Below are 23,599 nucleotides of genomic sequence, written 5' to 3' on the forward strand. Positions count from 1 at the left end.
ACAGAAGAAAACAAAAACACAAGAAACATAGGGTTTCTTACACACATAATTCACCAAGGTACCCTCCGACTCCCCCAGGATCTTGGTCCTCAGAGCTGGAATTGGTTATTGTTATTTCCCAAAACCCAGCCTCACCAGCAGATCCACCTCAGTGCTTTCTCAGAGGTTCTGGGACATCCAGATAATCAGCCCATTCTTCTGGGAATGCCTGCTATGTTGGTTGGCTTCCTGTATTCCCCTTGTAAGGCATGTGTGTTGGAACATGCGGGGTCTGCAGTGGTGCCTCTGCTGGCTGGCGTTCAAACATACGGAAGATGTATCTGAACTATTGTAATGTCCTGGAACACTACGGCGGATGTGGTCTGGTGGGCGACTGAGGAGAACCTTCTTCAGGAAATATACTCTCCTCCATTAGTGATGGACGCCTCCTCTTTCAGCTGGGGCACCAATCTAGAGGATCTGGAGATCAGGGGCCTTTGATCTCCAAAAGAGCAGGTGCTTCACAGCCACCTGCTAAAACTGCGGGATATTCAGGTGGCTCTCAAGACCTTCCTTCCCTCTATTTGCAACGGGATTGTTGTTCTTGAAGGATAATGGGACCGCAATGTGGTACATGAACAAGCAAGGAGGAGTAGGGTCTCAACTCCTTTTTCAGGGCGCCTGGGGACTTTGGTCTTGGCCACACCATCCAGGTATGTGATTAACAGCCTGTCACCTGACAGTATCTCTTATTGTCAGAGCAGACAGCCTGAGCCAGCGTTACCTTGCTGATCACAGGTGGCATGTTCTGTCAGGGGTAGTCCTAGATATCTTTGCCCTGTGGGGCACTCCTCAGAAGGACTTGTTTGACTCATCGGAAAATGCTCAGTGCCAGCAATCCTGAGCCTTCCTGTATCTGTTGAGGGGTCCTTGGGAGGCGTGTTGAGGTGGAACTTAATGCTTCACTGTGTCCGCCCCGCCACCTAACCTCCCCATACCTTTGACTCCTCGAGATTTGTTGCAGGTTCGCTCAGACCGGGCCCAAGCCATTGTTTTTGCCCCTGATTGGCTGATAATGGTGTGGTTCACAAATTCTATGCTCCTCTCTCTGAATTCCTCACTCCATCTGCCTCTCAGGGTAGATCTTCTCTAATGGTTGGGAGGTATAGTCCTTTGCCCCGATCTTCAGAGCCTCCACCTTCATGCCTAGAGATTGAGCAGGACACCTAAGCTCCTTTCAGCTGCTGCTTGAGGTGGTAGATGTCATCTTGTCTGCTCGCTGCCCTTCCACAAAATCTTTATATTCTGGGAGATGGAAAACTTGTCCGTGCACCACGACAACTTGGTGTTGCGGAGCGTGGACAAGATTTTCAATACTGTGTGGGCCCGATTGTCAGACATCGTCCAGGGCGCACTTTCTCTGGCTCAGAGAAAGTGTGTGGTGAGCACTGTCCAGGGATATTTGGCAGCATTATCAGTATTCTTCTTTCTGATAGAGACCTGTAACCACAGGTTCCTCATCCTTTGAATATTCTCCCAGGCATCTGCCTGGATCTAGAAAAACTTCAACAGTACCCCTGCCCACCTGTCCGCAGGAAGATTTTCCACTGTCGTTCCATGCCAGATGTGTTGGGGGTGAGCCTATATAGGTGCCACCCATGCGTGCTGGCATCACTTCCTTTAATGCCAGAACAGATGACTCCAGAGCTATCCCTCAGCTCCTTTGAGAATGTATCTCTGAATTTTTCAACAAATTCTACAGTGTGAAAGGGGCAATGTCGGTTCCTAAATCTACAGGATTCAAACCCTGTGTGGAATCTCACAAACAACTGTCTGTGATTGACACACACGTGGTTTGCCTAGTGTGCCTGGATTCAGGCCATAACTCTAAGACCTGCAGTGACTGCCCCCTGATGCAAACCAAGGCCATGCAAGATCAGGAAGCAAAGGTGTTCGTAGCGAAACACAGCAAGACACCTCGCTTGACCAGTCGCGGTCCAAAGCCATTCCAGCTTAAAATCGTTGTTGAGGTTCAAATCCTTGAGTAAGTCCAAGAAAAAACACAAGAAGTCCAAGTGGGTATTTTTCCCGTCTCACCACTCCTGATGTCCTGAGAAGGTGTGCAAGTGTCATTGTGCCTCCAGGTCTTGCTCCTGAAGTCATTTCATCGTGGAGCTGATTTCGACCCTTGTCCCATGGCAATCTGAATTTCTGGAGTCGTTGGTGATGCCACAGCAAATTGAGGAATCCCATGAAGCCTTACTTTGGCACGTCTTTGAAGTGACCTGAGAGGACTCCCAATTGGGCTTCCACGGGTGGGTTAACTCAGTTTTACAAAAGGGGGTGGTGGTTTAACTCAGTTGCCAGCTGGGCCCTCTGTGTTTGTTCCGGGTGTATATCCGACCATCAGTTCCGGTTCCCTCTCCGGGTCCACAATGCATGCTGGAATACGACCCACCTTTGCCAATGCCTGCACCATCGACTGGATGACAATGGCCAACTCTTAGTGCTTTCTGGTGCTGAGACAGCACCGCCCTGACAACAATGCTTTAACTGCGCAACAGCCATTTGGTCACCTATCTGTGTCTGACACAATGCTCTTGTTCCCTGGAGAGGATTCTATCCTACACAAATTGTTTGGCATGGACTCAGACAATGGTGGCTACGATTCTAGGGATGAGTCTTCCCAGCCCTATCTGGATGATATTTGATATAAGGACCTCCATGTTGCCAGTTGTCTGGATGCCTTCCAGATACTTGAAAAGTGTTGGATCCGGGTTCTTCCACAGAGAAATCTCCTCATTGGTCATGGTTGCACGAAGTACAGTGAAGGTTCTTGATCTTAAGCTTCCTACTCAGGAAGTTAAGACCAATGTTATGTCTGAGGTACTTCAATCTGGCCAAACGAGTTTTGAGCCCCTTCTGCCTTTTAATATGGCTCTTATGGGCACACTTTTGAGGGCCTGGAGACCTGGGCCAAGCCCTGTTCAGGCCCTCCTGCTAATTGACAGGTGACCAGGTGCATTGTTCTGGGCAGTCGAGACTTACCCTGCACCTTACCCCTGAGAGCCTTGTGGAACAGGCTTCAGCCGCTAAGTTTGTCTGAATTCCTTCCCGACTACTCCCCCTTATAGCGATTTCACCAGAATAGAGACCTTTGGAAAAACAGTCTTCCCGCTGTGAGTTTACCACTGTGCTCTGTGAATGGCAGTTCTATTCTAGGCTGCTGTTCGCACATATTGTGGGGTTTAGTGGTTTGGGAGCACCCTATGGTGAAGCCTGTGGTATCCTATCTCAGGCTATGCGATGCGGCCAAATTCACTATTTGCTACGAGCTGGGCGCTATTGATTTACTTGACAACGTCCTAGGCACCGGTGCGGCTCTTTGCAAGCACGCCTGTATGCGGTCCACTGTATTCTCCAGGTACATTGAAGCAAGTCTTATGGACCTACTATTTGATGGTCCCGTCCCCAGACAGGTGTACTCAGGTAAGCACTGAAAAACGTTAAAGTTATTCTTAATGCAGAAGTGAAGAACTTGGGGTCGAAGCTTGGTCTGACCTGTTGGTTGCTGGGCAGATAGAAACGATCCAGCGTTTTACAGGCCAATCTTCCTGATGGATGCCACGGCCAAGGTCCTAGGGAAGAGAAATTTTAGCCCAATTGGAAACTTGGGTCGCTGAAAATAATATATTATCTAGGACCCAATATGGTTTTAGAGCTGGTCGTGGGAAAGTTGAGCAGTGTCTGAATTTAACGCTAATAGTAATGAGGTATACTCAGTCCATGAAGTGCTCAATACATTTGGCCTTTATGGACCTGTCGAGCACTTTCAACACCGTAAATTGAGAGAAACTTTGTAAGATGGTGGGCGATATGGGGGTGGTAGAAGCCCTAGGTAACCTCCTTACTAGGCTTCATTAGAACACCATGGTGAAAGTGCGTTACGGCCCTGACGGTGAATGCACAGAATCATGCCTTTCAACTGAGGGAGTTCATCAGGGTTGTATCCTAGCCCCCTTCCTGTTCCTTGCCTATATTATTGGTCTTGATTCCTTCCTTCTGCAGAAGCACTTGGATTTGCCTACGGTAGGCATACAGGGGCAGATGTATCAACGGGATTTTTAGTCGCAAACGCGATTCGCAAAAAAGCAGCGTTTGCGACAAAAAATCAGGAAAACGGGATGTATGAAGGAAATGGCATCGCAAAATTAAGGAATCGCAAAATTTGCGATTCCTTAACTTTGCGCAAGCATTTAAGGAATCACAAAAAGCGATTTCTTAAATGCTATGTAAGAAATAGCGAATTCACCTTAAGAAATCGCAAATTACCACCAACTTCAATTTGGTGGTAATTTGCGATTTCTTTCACAAATGCACTTTTTGGCATTTGTTAAGGTGCCATGTGGCGCTCATACATGCCCTTAGGGCAAGTATGTGCGCCATATGCGCACACATGTAAATTTCAGGGGTTCATCGGGGTCTCCTTATGACACCCTTGCACACTTGAAATTATTCTCAATTTGCGATTCTAAAATTGCGAATCGCAAATTGAGAATAACTTCACATTCATTCCTATGGGCCTCCTGGCCCATAGAAATGAATGGGAAATTATTCCTTAATTGCGATTAGCAATTTGCTAATTACAATTAAGGAATTGTAAGAAATCACTAAAAAATTGCGATTTAAATTTTTTTTTTTTTTTATATACATACCATTTTGCAATTCTCAAATCGCTATTTGAGAATCGCAAATAGCTATTTTGATGCATCTGCCCCACAGTCTCTGTCCAATCTTCTCTACGCAGATGATGCTGGACAGCAAACCGCCTCCAAAAAGCCCTTGACGCTTTTGTGCAATTTATGTTTTCCTTGGACTTCAAAGTAAATCTTAAAAAATCTCATATAATGGTGGGTGGCCCAAAAGGAAGTAAAACAAAGACCTTTCGTTTACAAGGAAATATTGTCGAAACTGTTTACATTTATTTGTTACCTGGGAGTTCTTTTTAATAAGCAGCTCAAGTGGGAACCTCTTTTAACTTTGAAGGTGCAGCAAGTTAATAGAGCGATAGAGGTTTTTTTGATTCGCAGCTAAGCTTGGCCAGAAACCAATTCGAGAAATGTTAACAATTTATAAGGCAAAGTGTATTCTATGGAAGCAAACACAAGGTGATGATGGACGGAGCGATGAAACATTTCAGACACTCACCCCCAGTCACAGATCTGGGTTGAATCCACCATCATTCTTTAGCCCACTTAGCCACCTCAATTCAGACCCAGCTGTATGCAAATCAGTCTTGACCCTGTGCCTCATGGGAACAGTCCAGCCCGAACTGCCAAGCCAGGTCTTCCCTGTACCGGAAACAAGCATCCTGGGACCGGTTTCTGGGTAACACCCTTCATCAGCCAGGCTATCTTGTATCCCATCAGGCGCTGGGTCAAGACTGATTTGCATATAGCTGGGTCTGTACTGAGGTGGCGAAGTGAGGTAAGGAATGATGATGGATTCAACCCAGATCTGTGACAGGGGGTGAGTGTCTGAAAAGTTTCAGCGCTCCGTCCATCATCTCCCTGTGTTTGCTAAGTGTACTTCTATAGCAACTTACACTGCAGGAGTATGGGGTTATCGGGACTGTTCTAAGTTCTAAGTTACTGAGAACACCTTCCTTAAGAGACTATTGATGGTCCCAAAGGGATTTTAAACTTCGTTTTGCCATTCTGAAGTGGGGCGTAGCCATTTACAGGACACTGGGCGTGCACCCCTACTTTTATTGGTAAAAATGTAGGCCACAGATGATTACCGTTTTACCAGGCAAATTTTAACGCATTGCCTGACCATTAGTATTTATAAGAAAATCCCATGGTTATGCTAAGGCAGACATGCCTTTGAATATCTTGGCCTTAGCAATCTTCTTTTTTTTGTTTACATCTAGCTGCCATTCTGCCCTCTGATAAAGTAGAAATGAAGGCAACTTATATGGAAAGGATATTGGTAGGTCGCCGTAGAATCATTGCCTACAAACTTTGTATGCATGTTAACCCAAGGGATGATTTCTTTTTACCAGCAGCAATTTTATCTGACATTTATTCTAAAACCTCGGCATATATTTTACTTCACTAGGTTAAGACTTGGCACAGTGCATTTTTTGGTAGCATTTCCTATTCGTGGGATATGGCTACAGGTCCCCCCTCCTTGTGATAATTTCTCAAAACAATCTACTAGACATTTTTTTGTCCCCTTTATCACTCTCTGAGGAGAATTTATTTTTACTTCCATTTCTGAGACTGTATAGCCCTAGCTCTCTTAAGATTGGTTTTAGTATTTTATTCACATTGGTAATTTAAGGGTAGTGTGTGTTTTTGCCATGAAGCATTTGTACTGCACTGCATTTTTGCACTTTTTGGATAATTAACAAGTCTTCTTGTTTAGCTTTTTAAATTGTTGACTGGCTGTCTGAAATGTATCCACGTTGCTTTTATGAGTTACTTTAATCAAATAAAGTTTTATGACTGACTGACAGTCTTTTTGGGAACAACGTGGATTTGGACCTGGAGAGCTTTAAAGATAGCAAGGACACAAAGCTCTCCCTGGGCCTTTTTATACCACTGCACCAACAGTTTTGTCCCTTCCATGGCCCTGGCGGGGGGTTTCAGTAACTACAGCAAATCCAGCTGGTACAGCAATGCCTACCAATCTATTTGTGGCCACAGCATCTACCAAGCTCATGGATAACCGGGTCAGCATGCAGCCCAGTCTTCCGCTCCTCCAGCTGCCCATTCCCCAAATCTCTTTAAGCATGCCCTTGCCGGCACAAAGCCACCCTGTCGGAGGTAGAATATGACATTTTGGGCCAGGGTGGCAAATGATATCTTCAGACAAGTGGGTCCTGCAAACTGCGCCATGGGGTTACTCCCTAGAATTTCGCGAAAACTCGATGCACCATTCAGTATCACCAGAACGGCTGATGGAGAACCACCTATCCTTGTTGCAGGCAGAAGTGCGTGCTCTTTTGGCCAAAGGAACTATAGAGAGGCACCCTCTGCCGTCTAAATGCATTGCTATGAAATTACAAATTCAAAATGCTCGCCTTTGCACAGGCCTTCTCTGTCCTCTGCTCCGGAGACTTGATGGTGGCATTGGACCTGCAGGCCCACATCCCTGTCCTGCACATCCCCATCCTGCAGGCCCACAGGTGCTACCTGCGGCTCATGGTGAGTCAGTAACATTTTTAGTGCACTGTGATCCCCTTGGCCTTACCAGCACCCCTTGGATGTTCACGAAAGTGATGCGGTAGTTGCTGCACACCTTCGGAGGTCAGGGTTCCCAGTCTCTCCCTGTCTCAATATTGAAGGCAGGCGCACCCCAGGCAGGTTCCCCCACCTCCCATGGCAAACCTCCGAACATCAATGGGGTTCACAGTCAACATACCAATGCAAAACCTTACTGCTTTGCAGACGCTCCCCTTCATCAATTCTGTACATGGTACAATTTCACGCCTATCCCCCAGAGTAGAGAGCCCTATACATTCTGGCTATGATCCATATGTTTTACCTTCTGTCCGGTATCTCAGTGAGGATGATTCCGAAGCTGCTGGGACTGATAAAGTATGCCAGATGGCATATACTGGCTCTGCAGTGGAATCTGATGTCTTAGTGGGCATAGCACTTGGGGGATCTTTCCGATCTAGTCCAGTTCTTGGAGGTAACTGCAAAATATCTATAGTGTTGGCTTCTGGACCACGATTGCGTCCGCTGCAGTCTCCTCTCTTTACCCTGCCCAAATCTCACAGTGGTGGCTGATGCATCCCTTCTGGGTTGTGGAGGCGATCTGGTAGAGGTGGAGATCAGAGTTGTCTGGTCTTCGGCAGAAGCATGGCTCCATATGAGCCTTATGGAGTTCAGAACCATCCACATGACATTGAAAACCTTCCTGTCATCCATCCAAGGAAAGATAACGCAGGTGCTCAAGGATAACACTTGTTTAGACAGCCAGTCTACCAGTAAGGGCACTTTGCCTGCTTAGCCTTTCAAGATTTTTTGTTTTGAAACAGTTCACAGACCCAACTCCTGGAAGGTACTACTTTGGTAGCTATTCAAAAGGTGAGGAATATGTGGTTAGAAGTCCCTATCAGTAGAAGAAATTACTTACCATCAGGTAATGCTTTCCTGGTGGAGAATCTAACCACGGATTGTGCACTAAACCCGCCTCCCTGTTCTTGAACTGGGCCCTTTCATCTGATTAGATTCCAACTGGTCACATTGATTTTATTTTAACTCTTTGTTCGATGAATCCGAAAGCATCGGACATCAGCACACATTGGTTGTGCCTGTATAGGCCTGCACATGTCATGTACAGTACAAAACTATATCAATGCAAAACCTTCAGCACCACTTGCCAGCGTGCAGGGATACAGCTGTTAAATTTCCATATTCCGATAGAGCCTCTGCCAGAAAGAGCACTACCAAAGGTAAGTAACTTGTTCATCCCACACATCTACCTTCAGTGTTCAGTGCCTCTGCTGTGAATGAGTTTCTCGAGTAGTTGATCTATCAGTACCCCTGATTTGTTACGCCCCTGTGGCACCTAAATCTTATAACCTTTTTGATGGGGTCTCCTTTTAGGCCCTTTCCCAGTTTTCATAGTTTTTAGGTAGGCAAGATGGGTCAGTGAGTTGCAAGCCCTGTGTTTCTGCCTGCCTTTCATGACCTTTTTCCCTGACAAGCTATTGTTGTGAATTAGAGCTGTTTTTTTCTTAAGGTGATTACTGCCATTCAAATAAACATCAATGTTAAGCAATCCCGATAGGTTGCACTCCTGGATTAATGAGCACATGCGAGAGGAGAGCCACTAAAATGATAAAACATTATATTGAACAACAGCACATGGAAGATGACTTTAGATGGGCTGTGCTGGAAAAGGTTTGTAACACTCAACTTAACATCACCCAGAGACTATCTAAAATAGATCTTCGATGGGTCTATCATTTGAAAACCCATATTTCAGGACTCGAGCGACATTCCGTGGACACAGATAAGACTAGCCTTCCCACATCATTTCACTGCGTGAACAGCTATCCCTTGAATCTAGCACACGCTGAGGTAGGACCATCATTCCAGTTTGTTAATTTCTGATTTTCACCATGTAGACCCCATTTTTATATTAAGGCCACTCACCCCGGGGAATGGCAAACGTAGCAGGTATGAATAACGCGTGTGGTTCTTTAGTTGGGTCCGCAAGAGGTAGCTACCTTTTGGGCTCCAATTTTTTTATGTATCTGCAAGGGGCACATCAATGTGTTAGATGCGTGCCACCACGCACGCTCACACTCACACACTCACTCATTCACTCACTTTTGTCGGGTCCGAGAGAGGCAACAGCCCTTTAGACTCCAATTCCCAGGAGCCCTCAGTGGCGATGTACACCTTACGGTGTTCACCACTACACACACACCAACAAGAGCTGTCCCAAGCAAGCTTGACCATTAAGTTCTCTGTGTCCTCTGTCAATATTCGGAGGATATGCCTGATAAGTAGGTGTGCAGACGGGGGTCGCTCTTTGACAAAGTTAATAGATGGCCTCCTATATAGGCGAAAGAAGTATCTTCATGTTATTTCAGACCCCTTAACCACTTTTGCTGTCACTCAATTGTTTGATTGCGGGGACCTCCAATGCGTACCTACATGTGGCATAATCTATTTTAGTTAAGTGTAAGAAGAGATTGTGCAAATGGGGGTGTTAATCACTACTAGTACTTTACTGCAGTATGTACACTATGGCTTTGTTCACGTGTATGGTTTGCTGTCTCACTCCAACAATAGCATCTAGTGATGATGAACTGCATATGCATATAATGCTTCAAGCTTTTTTTACCATATATTTTCTCCTATTTTGCCGTTTGTCTGTCCTTATTGTATTGTTCATTTCAGATCTCATATACAACACCAAAACACGGGTATTGTACCACTTTGGCATTCTTATTGAATGTGTGCTGACTGATTTGGCTTGAACGGTTATTAGGTGTACAGATCCTGATGAAAGCCACGGACCCCTGATGGGGCCTCTAGATAGAAACATGTTGACCATAACGTTGCTGAAGTAATAACTTTCCCAGGCTTGCGGTCTAAGATTTGTAACATCTTCTCTTCACTTTGAGTAAAGGTGTTCTGGAGGTACCTTGAAGATTATAAATCACCCTCATTGGATCCCCTACTTCACAAAAAGTGTTTCTCGCAATACAGGATACACATTTGCTATTATAATCATTCTTGGTGAATGAGGATGAAGCATGACACCTGGCTAGCTTGTTAATGTTAATGTTATGGTGTGTTTTATACAGCGCTCGGCTACTCCGAGGAGTGTCCCGGCGCTTTAAACCCAGACCGAACAGGGGACAGAGACAAGGAGGGGAAGAACCTACTGAACAAACAACCAGGACTTTCAAGTCTTTCCTAAAGGCCAACAGGTTAGGGTTCCTTCGGAGAGTGACCGGCAGAGGGATGTATGACGTTACAACGCATACTTTTACCACGCCTACCATTACCACGCATTTTTTACAACGCAGGATCCATTACAACGCATACCATTACAACGCATGTATTTACAACGCAGGTACCTTTACAACGCATACCATTACAACGTAAGTATTGGTAAGTATATAATATTTTTTAAAATGTAATTTAATTAAAATTAATATAATGTAATTTAATTTAATTTAATTAATTTAATTTAATTTAATTAATGTAATTTAATTTAATTTAATCAATTTAATTTAATGTAATTTAAATTTAATTATATTTAATTTTTACCCTGTACCCCTTTACCCAAAAACCCAAAACTGACCCTGAACCCTAAAAATACCCCTTTACCCAAAAACCCAAAACTGACCCTAAACCCTAAAAATACCCCTTTACCCAAAAACCCAAAACTGACCCTGAACCCTAAAAATACCCCTGTACCCCAAAAACCCAGAACTAACCCTGAACCCTAAAAATACCCCTTTACCCAAAAACTGAAAACTGACCCTGAACCCTAAAAATACCCCTTTACTCTAAAACTGAAAACTGACCCTGAACCCTAAAAATACCCCTTTACCCAAAAACTGAAAACTGACCCTGAACCCTAAAAATACCCCTTTACCCAAAAACTGAAAACTGACCCTGAACCCTAAAAATACCCCTTTACCCAAAAACTGAAAACTGACCCTGAACCCTAAAAATACCCCTTTACCCAAAAACCCAAACTTATAATATTTTTAATAAAATGATATACTTACCAATACTTACGTTGTAATGGTATGCGTTGTAAAGGTACCTGCGTTATAAATACATGCGTTGTAATGGTATGCGTTGTAATGGATCCTGCGTTGTAAAAAATGCGTGGTAATGGTAGGTCGTTGTAAAAGTTGCGTTGTAAAGGTTGTATACCCCGGCAGAGTGTTCCAGAGCTGAGACGCTAAGCGCCTGAAAGAACAACCACCGACTCGCACTCTTCTTATGACCGGGACCGAGGCCAGGGCCAACGACTCTGACCTCAGCGATCTGGCAGGCTGGTAGAAAGCCAGCCGCCTTTGGATGTATTTAGCTCCGGTCACATGAAGAGCTTTAAAGGCCAAGGTGAGAGCCTTGAAAACAATACGTTTCCAGATGGGCAGCCAGTGCAGAGTCTTCAAAAGATCGGAAACTCTGGTGCGCCGATGGAGTCCAAAGATGGCACGCGCAGCAGAGTTCTGAACTATTTGCAGGCGCTGGAGAAGATATTCTGGCAAACCCAAATACAGAATGTTAAAGTAGTCAAGGCGAGATCCAATAAGCGCCTGCACCGTGATTTTCCTGTGTGTCAGCGAGAGAAGTGGGAGAAATTTGCGAAGCATCTTGAGAAGGCCGAAGCATCTTCCTGTGAGGCCGAGAATTTGGGGCTTCATAGACAGATCGTTATCAATCTTTATCCCAAGGTTCTTGGCCGTCGTAGAGGCAGCCGAGGGAGGAAACATATTCTCAGGCCACCAGGACTGCCAGATGGGATCCAACCGACAGCCGAAGAAAAGCACCTCGGATTTACACTTGAGGCTGTGTTGCTGGAACCATTTAAACACAGCCCCAAGGCAGCCTCTAATGCTCTCCCCATCGAAATCAGCCCCCTTCCCACACGTGAAGAGGAGCTGAGTATCGTCGGCATATGACAGGATCTGGGCCCCAAAGGACTCCGCCAGTGCTGCCAAAGGGGTCATGAAGATATTAAAAAGAGTCGGGCTCAAAATAGACCCCTGCGGGACTCCCACCTCCAATGGCGGCACCGCGGCAGAGAAAGGGGGGGCCCAGACCGTCTGACACCGGCCCGCTAGGAAGGATCTAAACCAGCTGTGCACCGTCGCCCGCAGACCGATCTCATTAAGTCTGACAAGGAGACCCTCATGGGGGACGGTGTCAAATGCCGCCGATAGGTCGAGCATTACCAGCATGGCCTTGCCTCCTGCATCCAGTACCTCCTTGATAGCTTCTGTAACTTCCAGGAACACAGTCTCAGTGCTCAGATTGGTACGAAAGCCTGACTGCGTGCTGTGTAGAAGGTTGTTATTCTCAAGGAAATTAGAGAGGGAAGTCTGTACATGTTTCTCAACTACTTTGGCAAGGGCTGGAAGAAGGGAGATAGGCCTATAATTGGCATACACCTCCGGGTCCAGGTTGGGCTTTTTCAACAATGGTATGACAAGGGCTTGCTTCCAGGCTGGAGGGACCACTCCAGAGCTGAGAGAAAGATTCAGCACGTGGGTTTGATGATAGGATTTATTACTCCCGCCATTCTCGCTAAAGATTTTGCTGGACACGGATCCAGAGGGGAACCTGACTTTAGTTTGGATATAATATCCAGAGATGTTGCAACAGACATAGGGGGAAATTCCGAGAGAGTGGGCTCCACATTAACTAAAGGGCCAGACAAGATACTGGCGCCTGGGGATGCCCGTACCCTGGCCGCCGCGAGGCTTACCTCCCATTTTGTTTTGATTATGTTGAGTTAAAAATTCTGGACAGATGGACAGGACTTACACCGTATGTTGTAATTTCCTAGGGCCCACTGTTCACCTCTTCAGATTGCTTTATGTTGATTTGGATTATGTTTAGGAGGGTTCACTTTTCTTATGTACTAATCCCTCTTGTGCCTGTCTCATTGAACAAGGGACTTGTGGTTTTCTGGTTACTCTCTATCACCGGGGGAAGTCATCACACTTCCATCTTCTATCCCCTGCCACATCCCATGTAGGAGGTGAAGCAGCTGCTTTACCTTGGTCATAGGCATGTGGTTAACTGCTATGTCACAAGTACCAAGGACCACAGAGTGAATGATCAGCTCTTTGTTGGCTACTGTGTCAGGAGGAAGGGAAACTGTTCAGAAGCATTCTCTGCATCAAAATATGCAATGCCCAAAAATGGACCACCCAAGGTAGTAGAGCCCATCCCACTAGGTCTAACTCAATGTCTTCTGCTCTTGTAAGAGGTGTTGTCATCTTAGAGATCTGCAAAACGGCAATGTGGGCATCCCTGCACATGTTCCCAAAATGTACTGTTTTGGACTCCGAGATGCGCAGGTATGGGTACTTTGTCAGATTTGCACTGCAAGATTTCCTCATCTGACCAGCAACCCACCTTCTGGAGGGGTATTGCTTGGGAATCTAGTCAACAGATGGAACGTACAGTTAAAGGTATACAACAGAAGTAAAGTTATCTATCTTTGTTAATGATTTTTCTGGTGGATACTCTGCCTCCCTGCAGGTTCCTCACTGATCCCACCCTCTTCCTCGTTTGATCGTATGGTTATACTTGGGAAATACTAATAAGGTGCTAATTAACATTTTACACTGTATCTGGACGATATTGCTCCATCTGTTCGCGTCGAGGACATAAAAAAATCAGATGGAAGTTGACATTGTTACACCAGGGTGGGTGATATATGGCTTTGGTGATGTCACCTGGCATCACTTCTGGTGCTGACACAGAGCCAGCAATCCTGTACCAGTATTAAAGAGCTTTGAAGTTTCAGGATCCAGTTTGATACCTGGGATTATTTAAAAGGTGAGGAATCTGAAGGTAGATCATGTCCATCAGAAACATAGTTACTGAAGGTACGTAACAGTTTCTTCACTTAACATCACTGAGCTGAAAATTCAGTGATTCTGTTGAGCACATGGCGTTGTGAGCAGGTATTTTGCGTTATATAGACCCAATTACTCCCAACATGTTTGCAGCTATCAGAAGGGGCGTGTTCTTTATGGCTTGGATTGGGGAGGTTCTCTTCATCGAAGAAGAACAATATTCACTCTATCTTGAATTTTTTTCAGGAGCAACTTCTTGTTGTCCCAGTGCAAGAGCAACAGGATGTCAATTGGTATATGCCTAGAATAACAAACTGTATCACATACCATCAACATTGATGAGAACTCCAGCTCAGAATGGTGGCTTTATTGCTCAAATCTCATCAAACAAAGCTTCTCGGCTTCAGGGACTTTTTGGCAATCAAAGAAATGCTGTGGAACATTGGAATTAGTGTTGCGAGGTTGGCAGCCAAGGCATTAAGGCAGACCAATTCAATTATACACGAGGCCAGATGGTGCACTTTGAAAGTGTATAAAATATTGGGACAGCGACTTCAGAAAAATCGATTATGATGCTTACTGTAGCCAGAAGAATTAATTGGTGCTAGGTGCCACTGTACTGCATTATGTCAGTGGATCATCTTTACCACCATAAAGTGTCAGAGTATGATTAAACTTTTATGTGGTCCTCCGCCTCTAATTCTGGGTAAATAGTTTTCTTGTATGACCGAGATTCTTAAGGAAAATAAAATGGCACAAATATTCTTTACAGTCAGTTTTCATTCTAATGTGTCTTCTTTAAAAACACTTTAAAATAGGTATTTGTTATTTATTTTTTTAAAGAGATTTATCTTCATAAAATACTCAAGAATTTTGCACATAAGTTTAAATATTCTCATGATTATACATTTAATGACGATAGAATGATGGAAACCTAGGATTCAGTAAATAACATATTTTTACATCCTCTTCCTGGATATATCATGAATGGACTGGCACAACTTCAGTTTTAGTCTCTGAGAACACCTTAGTGTATTTTAATGTCTAGATTCATTGTGACTTCTTTGTATAGCTTTTAACTAAAAACCTTTTGACGCAGGTAAGTAGGTTAGCAACGTTGGTGCATTCAGCACAGAATTTTCTAATGTCATTGATGGGTCATGTTGCTGTCTCTAAAATCAAGATTTCTCTTGGTATTCTGGCTGTTTGAGGAAATACCTACTTCTATTCCAAATATAACTTTGAGCGATTTAATCGAACGTTTGAGTTGTTTTATTAGAACACAAAATCATATTTTCTAAACAGAAACAATTATGTAAAAATGAAGGGGAACCTGCCGCAAGCGTTCAAAAACAGTAGAACATTGGGCAGCATCTACTGCTACAACAGCAACAATGAGCACATCAAGACCCAGTTATCCAAATCAGCCTCTAGGTGCCACATTCTATAAATGTGGAAGATATATTAAATCAGGAAGGAAGCAAAACTGTTTTTTTATGCGCTCTGAGTGAATGGATTTATGGAGCAGGTTTAGAGTGAAGTTGGAAATCGAACTGGGTAGTAGGTATAAATTAGAGTAAATGTATTTGTACATTAAGGAATAACTAGATTTTTTAAATATTGCATCAGGTGTATAAACCATGTAACAAAGAAGTATATCAATCCAAACTCTGAAACAACGTTAGTTATCCCAGATTATTGGGCAGGTAATTTACCGATAACCTATTAATAGAATTAACTGACTAGGCAGCAGCCGGTACCTAGTAGATTATCTGCCTTTAGAAAGCCAAGGAAGGAACAAAGTTGACGAAATCCTCAGGGTCTTTCGGATGTTGCATTTAGCTATTTGCAGGCAATTTAAGATGAGACAACACACATTCATATGAGTTTGTTTTACTGGCATAATGTGCAGAAATAATGAAGATATTGCAATAAAGGAATACATGAAATTGATAGCAAGAGATTTTTCTGGAAGATATACATGAAAGGAGCCTTCCCTGTTTAATGTTATATTTTTAGACAAAGGCAATAATGTATGTATACATTTCTGTATAGTTGATGTATAGCACCAATAAGACTGAAACATGTAGAGAAGGATAAAAAATGTGTGTACAGGAGATTTTACTGTGATACTGGACTTAATTATTCTATGATACTGCCAAAAACACTGGTCATGCTTGGCGTAAGTCAAAGAGAACATTAAGCCTACCCCATGACTCAATCTGACAATGGACTTCTTGTCGTAATGCTGCACATCCCTGTTGCTACTACATCTCCTGTGTGTTCACCAACTGGAACACTAATTACCTGTAGGCTAGTAACAGTTAAATTAGTATAGGAACAACCACATACTAGTATAGTCCGTGATTCAGGTGGAGAAGTGTGGCTCAGGGGTTAGAGGCAGCAGACCCGGAAGCTGAGATCGGTCCTGGACCAGGGTTCAATTCCCCGCCTCGGCGAGTCTTGGGCTAAAAATTCCACTGACTCGATAATTCTCGCCCCGGTGCCTCCTCGACTCACGGGTTCACACTCTGCGACTCTGGGCAATAGCTTGCTTAATCTCCACAACGGCCCCTCGCGGCGGGATGCCTGACTTTCACCTTGTGGATACCCTGCTATCTCACAGGGGAATACCAGGAAGGGTTCCCTAAGCAAGCGCCGGGAAACCCACTGCGGGTAGCTGTGCGCTATATAAGCTCAATTACATTTACATTTACATTTACATAATAGACTTGTAAGCCATTCTTAATTTCTCACCAGCTTTGATGGTGAGTGGGAGCATAGGGGTGGATGGGGATTTCGGTAAGCATTCGGTTGAAATTAGCCAAGCAGTTCTATTTCTTTGTAGGATGTTTGGGCAACTGAGTGAAATCTTGAGTGTTTTTTTAGTAGGAAACAAATATTGTATAAATTGTAATGTTTTGTTTCCTATTTTAGGATCCTAACCAGTTGATTCGTGCAAGTGCATTAAGAGTTTTGTCAAGCATCCGTGTGCCAATTATTGTTCCTATTATGATGCTGGCTATTAAAGAAGCATCTTCAGACCTGTCACCATATGTTAGAAAAACTGCCTCACATGCAATTCAGAAATTATATAGGTAAGTCGTCACTTACATGTATGAACTGCTGGAAATAATGTATTTTCTGCACATATAATGTGAATTGAGTGCAGTCACAATTACCAAATTCTCTGTCTTTATTTTGATATTCACTTTTATGCTGGTTGTTAATTTTGCTAAGCAAACAATTTAGAGTTGACCTTCTACAGGTTTTGTTTAGGATCTACTGCAGGAAGTTCTGTGTTCTAGGCTAAATGTATTCAATGTATGTGCTTACTTAGCAATTAGGCCAGTGGAGGCCGAAGAGAGCACCCGGTTTCAGTGACAAATGTTCAATGAGAGGTTTTGCGAGCTGGCTGCACCAAGAACATTCATGCAACCAGCACTGCGACTGAAATGCTTATTTGAAGTCTGGGATGCTCAAGCTATCCTTTTACTTATTACAGGGGCTGGGAGTAACAGGGCTAAGAGCCACAGGGATATATTTAATCCCTTGTGACTCTAGTATATCATTGTAATGCTTTGTCTCTTGGTATCTATGGATAGATAGTTCATAGACTAAGCATTGATGTCAGCGGACCTTCAATTTACTCTTTTAAATTCTTGAGGTTAAAAAATAGCCTGTTTGAAATAACAATTGTTTTTCAAGTGATGTCTTTTATAACTCTTGGTAGTTATCATTCATTTTGCTTATATTGGGATTAAAGATTGTAAATTACATGTTGTTTTGTTCTATCATAGTTTGCTTGTGTATTTTAAACCTACCTATCTAGGTAGTTTTATAATAGTACAACTGTTGCTCCGATGATTTTGTTAAGATTTAGACTGAGCCCCTTTGATTAGTATGTTTCTAAATAATGGTTATTCTGTAAAAAACAGATTATTTACTTATGGTGTTAATATTGAAAACGCTGATGTCAATAACGATACATTCATATTTAAGAACACAATCGCATCTCTATTATCGAATTCACCCGTCATGAACTCTCAAAGATCCCGGCTCAGAAATATGTGGTTAGGCAGGCTATGAGACCTAGGCCTGAGGGTACTGATCAACAGGTCACATGTGGGGTGGCCAGCAGACAATCGCGCCAACAGGAACGTCCTATCATTCCCACAGATAGGCATCAACACCACACTTGTCCATGGAGATATCTCCAATAAAGCACACATGGCCGGAGGTGTGTGCGCGCATTCCCACAACACCATAAAGTCCGGTGTCCCATGAGGTTAGGAACATACAGCTAATCCGGACATAGCACACGTAGTACACGCAGTGATCACGCACCTCTCGTGCTGAACATCTGAACACATTACACACTAGCCCCCATTGTGTCCACGCAAGATCGAGTTCCACCTGCATTTGTTATCAGGAGCATTATTTATGACTCCAAAGACAAGACACGCGTTCTTTACCAAAAAAGGATTGACTGAGATATTTTATGATATCCAAAGAAATGTACAAAACCTTGCAGAGATAGATTGTACTTCGAGGCAGTCCTGAGACCCAGTTCTATAACTGAACTCTCGGATGAAGCGTTTAATTAAACCAACTGTTCCTGTTTTGCCAATCGCCTTTTGTCTTTTGGTTTTTCAAAGTAAATTCATATTCGAGCAACATTTGGCATGCAATGGGGTGGACTGGTAGCCAAAAAGGATATTTGGTGTACAATGATTTGAACAAGGTTGGGATAAAGGTGTGGAAATGGTAGACAGTCAAGAGTGTGGTGAGGAACTGTGCATTTGGAGGCTAAATGATGAGGCTGCAGAATCAAGCAAATACAATAGAGGAATGGTCATTTGAGGTGTGTTATAAAAACAGCAATTCCATGTGTGAAAGTAGATGGGGGTGCAACCAGTTGAGTAGTGGCTAGGAGAAGAAGTAGGGCATCCGTTACTGCTCTGTAACCACTTTGAACTACATGTTTGCATGCCATAATTCAGGCTATCCAGTGTCACAGACTCTGACTTGATGCAGTGCATGCCACTGCCTTAAGCTTGATCCAACCAAGATCAAGTCTCTACTGATATCAGGATTTTTGTTTTGATAAACAATGTAATTTAATTCCAGTTGGTGATGTATGCACTTTAGTTCAGTCTGTGGTCATGCATAATCTGAACTCTGCCTGGCAGTTCTATTATGGCGGAACTTTTGAATTGCTAGCCACTCCTCTTCAGAAGGAGTCGGTCCTGGAAGTATTATAGTATTGTCCCTGTTCTTAACAGTTTAGATTGGTTAACTTTCAAATTGCAATTTAAGATTGTTTGTTATAATTTGAAGTCTATCTATTTTGTGTTATTTACTTTTCTAGCTGGAAAATGCCGGGCCCCGGGGGAAGCGAAGTCGCAGACTAGTCTTCCCCCGGGGTCATTCGCGCTGATAGGCCAGGCAGGGGAAAGGGAGGAGTTAGGGGTTGGGGGATATAGGCGCAGGGGAGGAAGGGAACTTCCTCTTCCTGCGCCTGGCACCATCGGGAGGGTCACAAAAGGGAGGTTAGTGGAGTTAGCGTTTTAGTGGTAGTGTAGCGGGGTGGTTTTTTGGGGTCGGCTCATTGAGCGCCGGGGGCTGTTTCACGGCAGCCGGGCTAGATTTTGTCACGCCGGAAGCGTGCTGCTTTGCACGATGTCGGGAGTTACGTCCCAGGAGGTCCGGGAGGCCTTGTTGCTGCTCGCGCGGGCCGGGCGGGACGACATGCTCCGCCCGGGGGTTTTGGGCCAAGCGTGGGTGGGGGCCACCAGGGGTACTCGCGCTGCCTCGGCCGGGGTGTCGGCCGCGGTGGCGGCGTGCCAGGAGGACGAGCCTGACACGGGGGATTTGTCTCTGGAGCGAGGGGGGGGCGGAGTGCACAGGGACACGGCGAGGGGCGGGAAGCGCAAGATCCTGCCCCCCCGTCCTTTCCCTAAGCTTGACTTTGCGCCTGGGGCGACAGGGGCCGCTGTGGGGCCCGCGCCCTCGGCGCTTGCGACCATGGACCCCCTGCAGGTGCCGGCCGGCGCCGGGCGGGGGGTGGGGCGGGAGGACGCCGTTTTTGGTCCTGCAATGGAGCTGGGGGGGGCTGCGGGTGGGGACGGGACGCCTGGGTCCGCCGGGGGGGCTGTTTCCTTCATCCCCGGGGCTGGCTTGTCGGGGGACGTCACCGGGGAGGGCGGAGGTCGGGAGGAGGAGGCTCCCATCGACCTGTCCACGGGCTCCAGGGCTGGCACCCCAGCCCCGGCGGGTCAGGCGTCGGTGGGGCCTCCGGGGGGCGGCGGGGGGCGGCCCTCCTTTATTCCCATGGCTGGTGGGCCCGGCTGGGCCCCGGGTTTCTATCAGGGGGGTTTCTTCCCCCCTGGGGTTGACTTTTATGGTTACTGCCCGCCCCCGCCACCTCAGATCTGGGGTGCTGCTTCCTGGGAGGAGAGAGCTAGGGGGGAGAGGATCTTGGAGCAGATTAGGGAGGCCAGGCGGGCTGAACAGTCCGGGGCCGGGGTGAGTGCAGTTTGGCACCGTGATTATGATGAGTGCCCCTCCCCGACCTCTGAGGAGGAACGGGAGGCTGAGAAGGAGGAGGAACTCAGGAGGGTCAGGGCCAAGAAGTTTGTGGAGGACCCCCCTCCGCAGAAGGTTGAGGCAGGTGTAGGGACGGCCGGGACGGCTTTGAGGCCCGATGGTGCCGGGGCCCACTCAGGCTGGAGCGACCTGAGGGGTGGGAGGGGATCCAAGCCGGCGGCTGCTGGCAGAGCCCGGGGGTGCCTGGCGGAGCGCAAGGCGGCTCCGAAACGCAGGACTGAAGTAGCAGGGCAGTCTGCGGCGGCTGTCCCTCCACCGAGGGCTCGGGCCCCTGCGGCGCGTGTGGAAGTGGGTGTGCAAGTTCGGAAGGGTGTGCAGAAAGGTGTGAAGAGAGCGGTGAAGGAGGTTGAGACTGTGCGTGTGGATCTGGAACCGGTGCTTGAATTGGATTATGGCACGGAGAGTGATGACCTGGAGGAAGGGGAGGTGCGGGATGACTTGGTAGGCTTAAGGAGCGCTGCGGACAACGGCGACCTTGGTGTTTTACAGGCCCCGGCGTCGACGCGGACGAAGACTCGGACGACGGTGGCCCAGGTGCCGGTGCCCAGAGGACGGCCCGAGGGACGGACGGAGACGCTCACAGGTGAGGGTGCATGGTGGGCTGCCTGGGGTGATGGTCCCCGGAGCGGGGAGGGGCGCAAGAGGCCTTGCAGGTCTGTGGGGGTTGGTGATGGGTCTGTGCGGGGGGGGGAGAAGCCATCGGGCAGTCCTCCTGCGGAGGGTAAACAGGTGGACGGTAAGTTGGTGACGTTGGGGGTGCAGACGGACAAGGCTGGGGAGAAGGAGGACAAAGGGGTGAAGGTCCCGAAAAAACTGCCATACATGGGGCTGGCTATGCCGCTGGGGTCACACCTCTCGGAGAAGTTGAAGGAGCGGATTTGGAAGCATGAGTTTGTGGACGTCTTTAAGTTGCTCCATAGGGAGGTGCAGGCGAAGGAGGGGTCCAAAGAGGAGGAGTGGGAGCTGACTCGGCGCCCTAGGGTGCCGGTGACGATGGAGAATTGGACGTCGGCTTTCTTAATCTTTGCCAGTGTCTATTGCCAGAAGTATTTGGATAGGGCGATTGCGCTGTTCAAATACATGGATGTCATTCGTAAGGCCCAGATGCAGTTCGGGGGGTTTGCGTGGCTTGGCTACGATGAGGAGTTTCGGGCCAGGGTCAGTGCGAATCCGGAGAAGTGCTGGGGGGAGGTGGATCAGGAACTTTGGATGCAGTGGATGGCGTTGTCGCACTCCACGGCGTCCACGCATACGGCCAGCGGCCTGCCGGTGGTGTATCGGTCCTTTCAGCTGCGTCCCGCCCAGGGTGGGGCGGGGGGAGGCTCTGTGCCCAGCACCATCGTCTCTGGGCAACAGTCCAAGCCGGGAGGTGTTTCCACGGGAGTCTGTTGGAGCTACAGCAGAGGGTATTGTTCCCGGTACCCCTGTAAATTCAAACACGAGTGCTCCAAGTGCGGTGGGAAGCATTCCCTTACCCAGTGTCTTACCCTTACCACGCCCTCGGAGCAGTGGAGGAACGCTAGGGGGCGTGGGCACCCTGGACAGAAGGGCGCCTACTCCGGTTAGGGTGGAGGCGATGGCCCCTTGGCTCTCTTGTTACCCGGATCGGGAGGCTGCTGCGCGGCTTTTCTGGGGTTTCACGGAGGGTTTTAGAGTGGGCTATCAGGGTCCTAGGGAGCGACGTTGGGCCGACAATTTGAGATCAGCGAAGGAACTGCCGAGTGTAGTGGCTGCGAAGCTGCAGAAGGAGGTGTTAGAGGGAAGGGTGGCTGGCCCGTTTCCGGACTGGCCTCTGAGTGATCTGATCGTCTCTCCCTTGGGAGTGGTGCCGAAGAAGGAGGTAGGGGAGTTCAGGTTGATCCACCATCTGTCTTGGCCGGAAGGCAGGTCAGTGAATGACTTTATTGCGGAGGAGGATTCTAGGGTGCTCTATGCGTCAGTGGACGATGCGATCCGACTGGTGAGGGTTTGTGGCCCGGGGGCGGAATTGGCGAAATGCGACATCAAGTCGGCCTTCCGTCTACTGCCTATTCACCCGGCGGATTTTTCGCTCCTGGGCATGCAGTTTGGGGGGGACATCTACGTGGACAAGGTTTTGCCCATGGGGTGCGCCATTTCCTGTGCTCTCTTCGAGCTCTTTAGTACTTTTCTGCAGTGGGTCATGGTCCGGGTCAGTGGGTGCCGTGAGGTTACTCACTACTTGGACGATTTCCTCTTTCTGGGGAAGGCGGACTCCGGGGATTGCGGCAGGGCCCTGTCGCGTTTCCAGGAGGTGGCCTTTCATTTCGGGGTGCCTCTGGCGCCGGAGAAGACAGCGGGTCCTAGCTGTTGCCTCACTTTCCTGGGGATTGAGTTGGATTCGGTGCAATGGATGGCGCGCCTCCCTGCGGCCAAGGTGGCGGAGATACTGGCATGCCTGGACTGGGCGGTGGGGGAGAAGCGGATTCCTTTGCGGGCAGTTCAGAAACTTCTCGGTTTTCTCAACTTTGCGTGTAGGGTAGTGCGGGCAGGACTGACGTTCTGCAGGCGGCTCGGCATGGCTATGTCGGGGGCAGTACTTCCACATCACAGAGTCAGGATTTCCATGGGAGTGAGGGCAGACTTGAGGACATGGATTACTTTCTTGCAGGATTTCAATGGTGTGTCCCTGGATTTTGATGAGGAGGGCGGTCTGGCAATGCCAAATTTACTCCGATGCGGCTGGCTCGGCGGGGTTTGGTGTTTTCTGGGACGGGAGGTGGTGTGCGGAGGTCTGGCCGGCTCCTTGGTTGAGACAGGGGAGGAGCATTGCCTTTTTGGAGTTCTTCCCTTTGCTGGTGGCGCTGGAGGTTTGGGGGGAGGAGTTTCGGAACAGGTCTGTGCTTTTCCATGTGGACAACATGACTGTGGTGGATTTGGTGAATCATCAGAGGGCTCGGGACCTGA

The 23,599-nt window shown here is 47.0% G+C and overlaps 1 protein-coding gene across 2 annotated transcripts in view; it reads left to right on the forward strand.

Annotated features, from left to right (window-relative positions):
- The window catches only part of AP3B1 (adaptor related protein complex 3 subunit beta 1), a 1,831,130-nt gene that overhangs the window by 311,777 nt on the left and 1,495,754 nt on the right, over positions 1-23,599 (forward strand). For both annotated transcript variants that reach the window (XM_078675217.1, XM_078675216.1), the window contains exon 5: positions 17,003-17,163. In XM_078675217.1, the coding sequence (XP_078531343.1) occupies positions 17,003-17,163 (161 nt within the window). The remainder of the gene's footprint in view (positions 1-17,002; positions 17,164-23,599) is intronic.

The sequence above is a fragment of the Lissotriton helveticus genome, chromosome 2_1 (genome assembly GCF_964261635.1).
Source record: "Lissotriton helveticus chromosome 2_1, aLisHel1.1, whole genome shotgun sequence".
Lineage (NCBI taxonomy): Eukaryota > Metazoa > Chordata > Amphibia > Caudata > Salamandridae > Lissotriton > Lissotriton helveticus.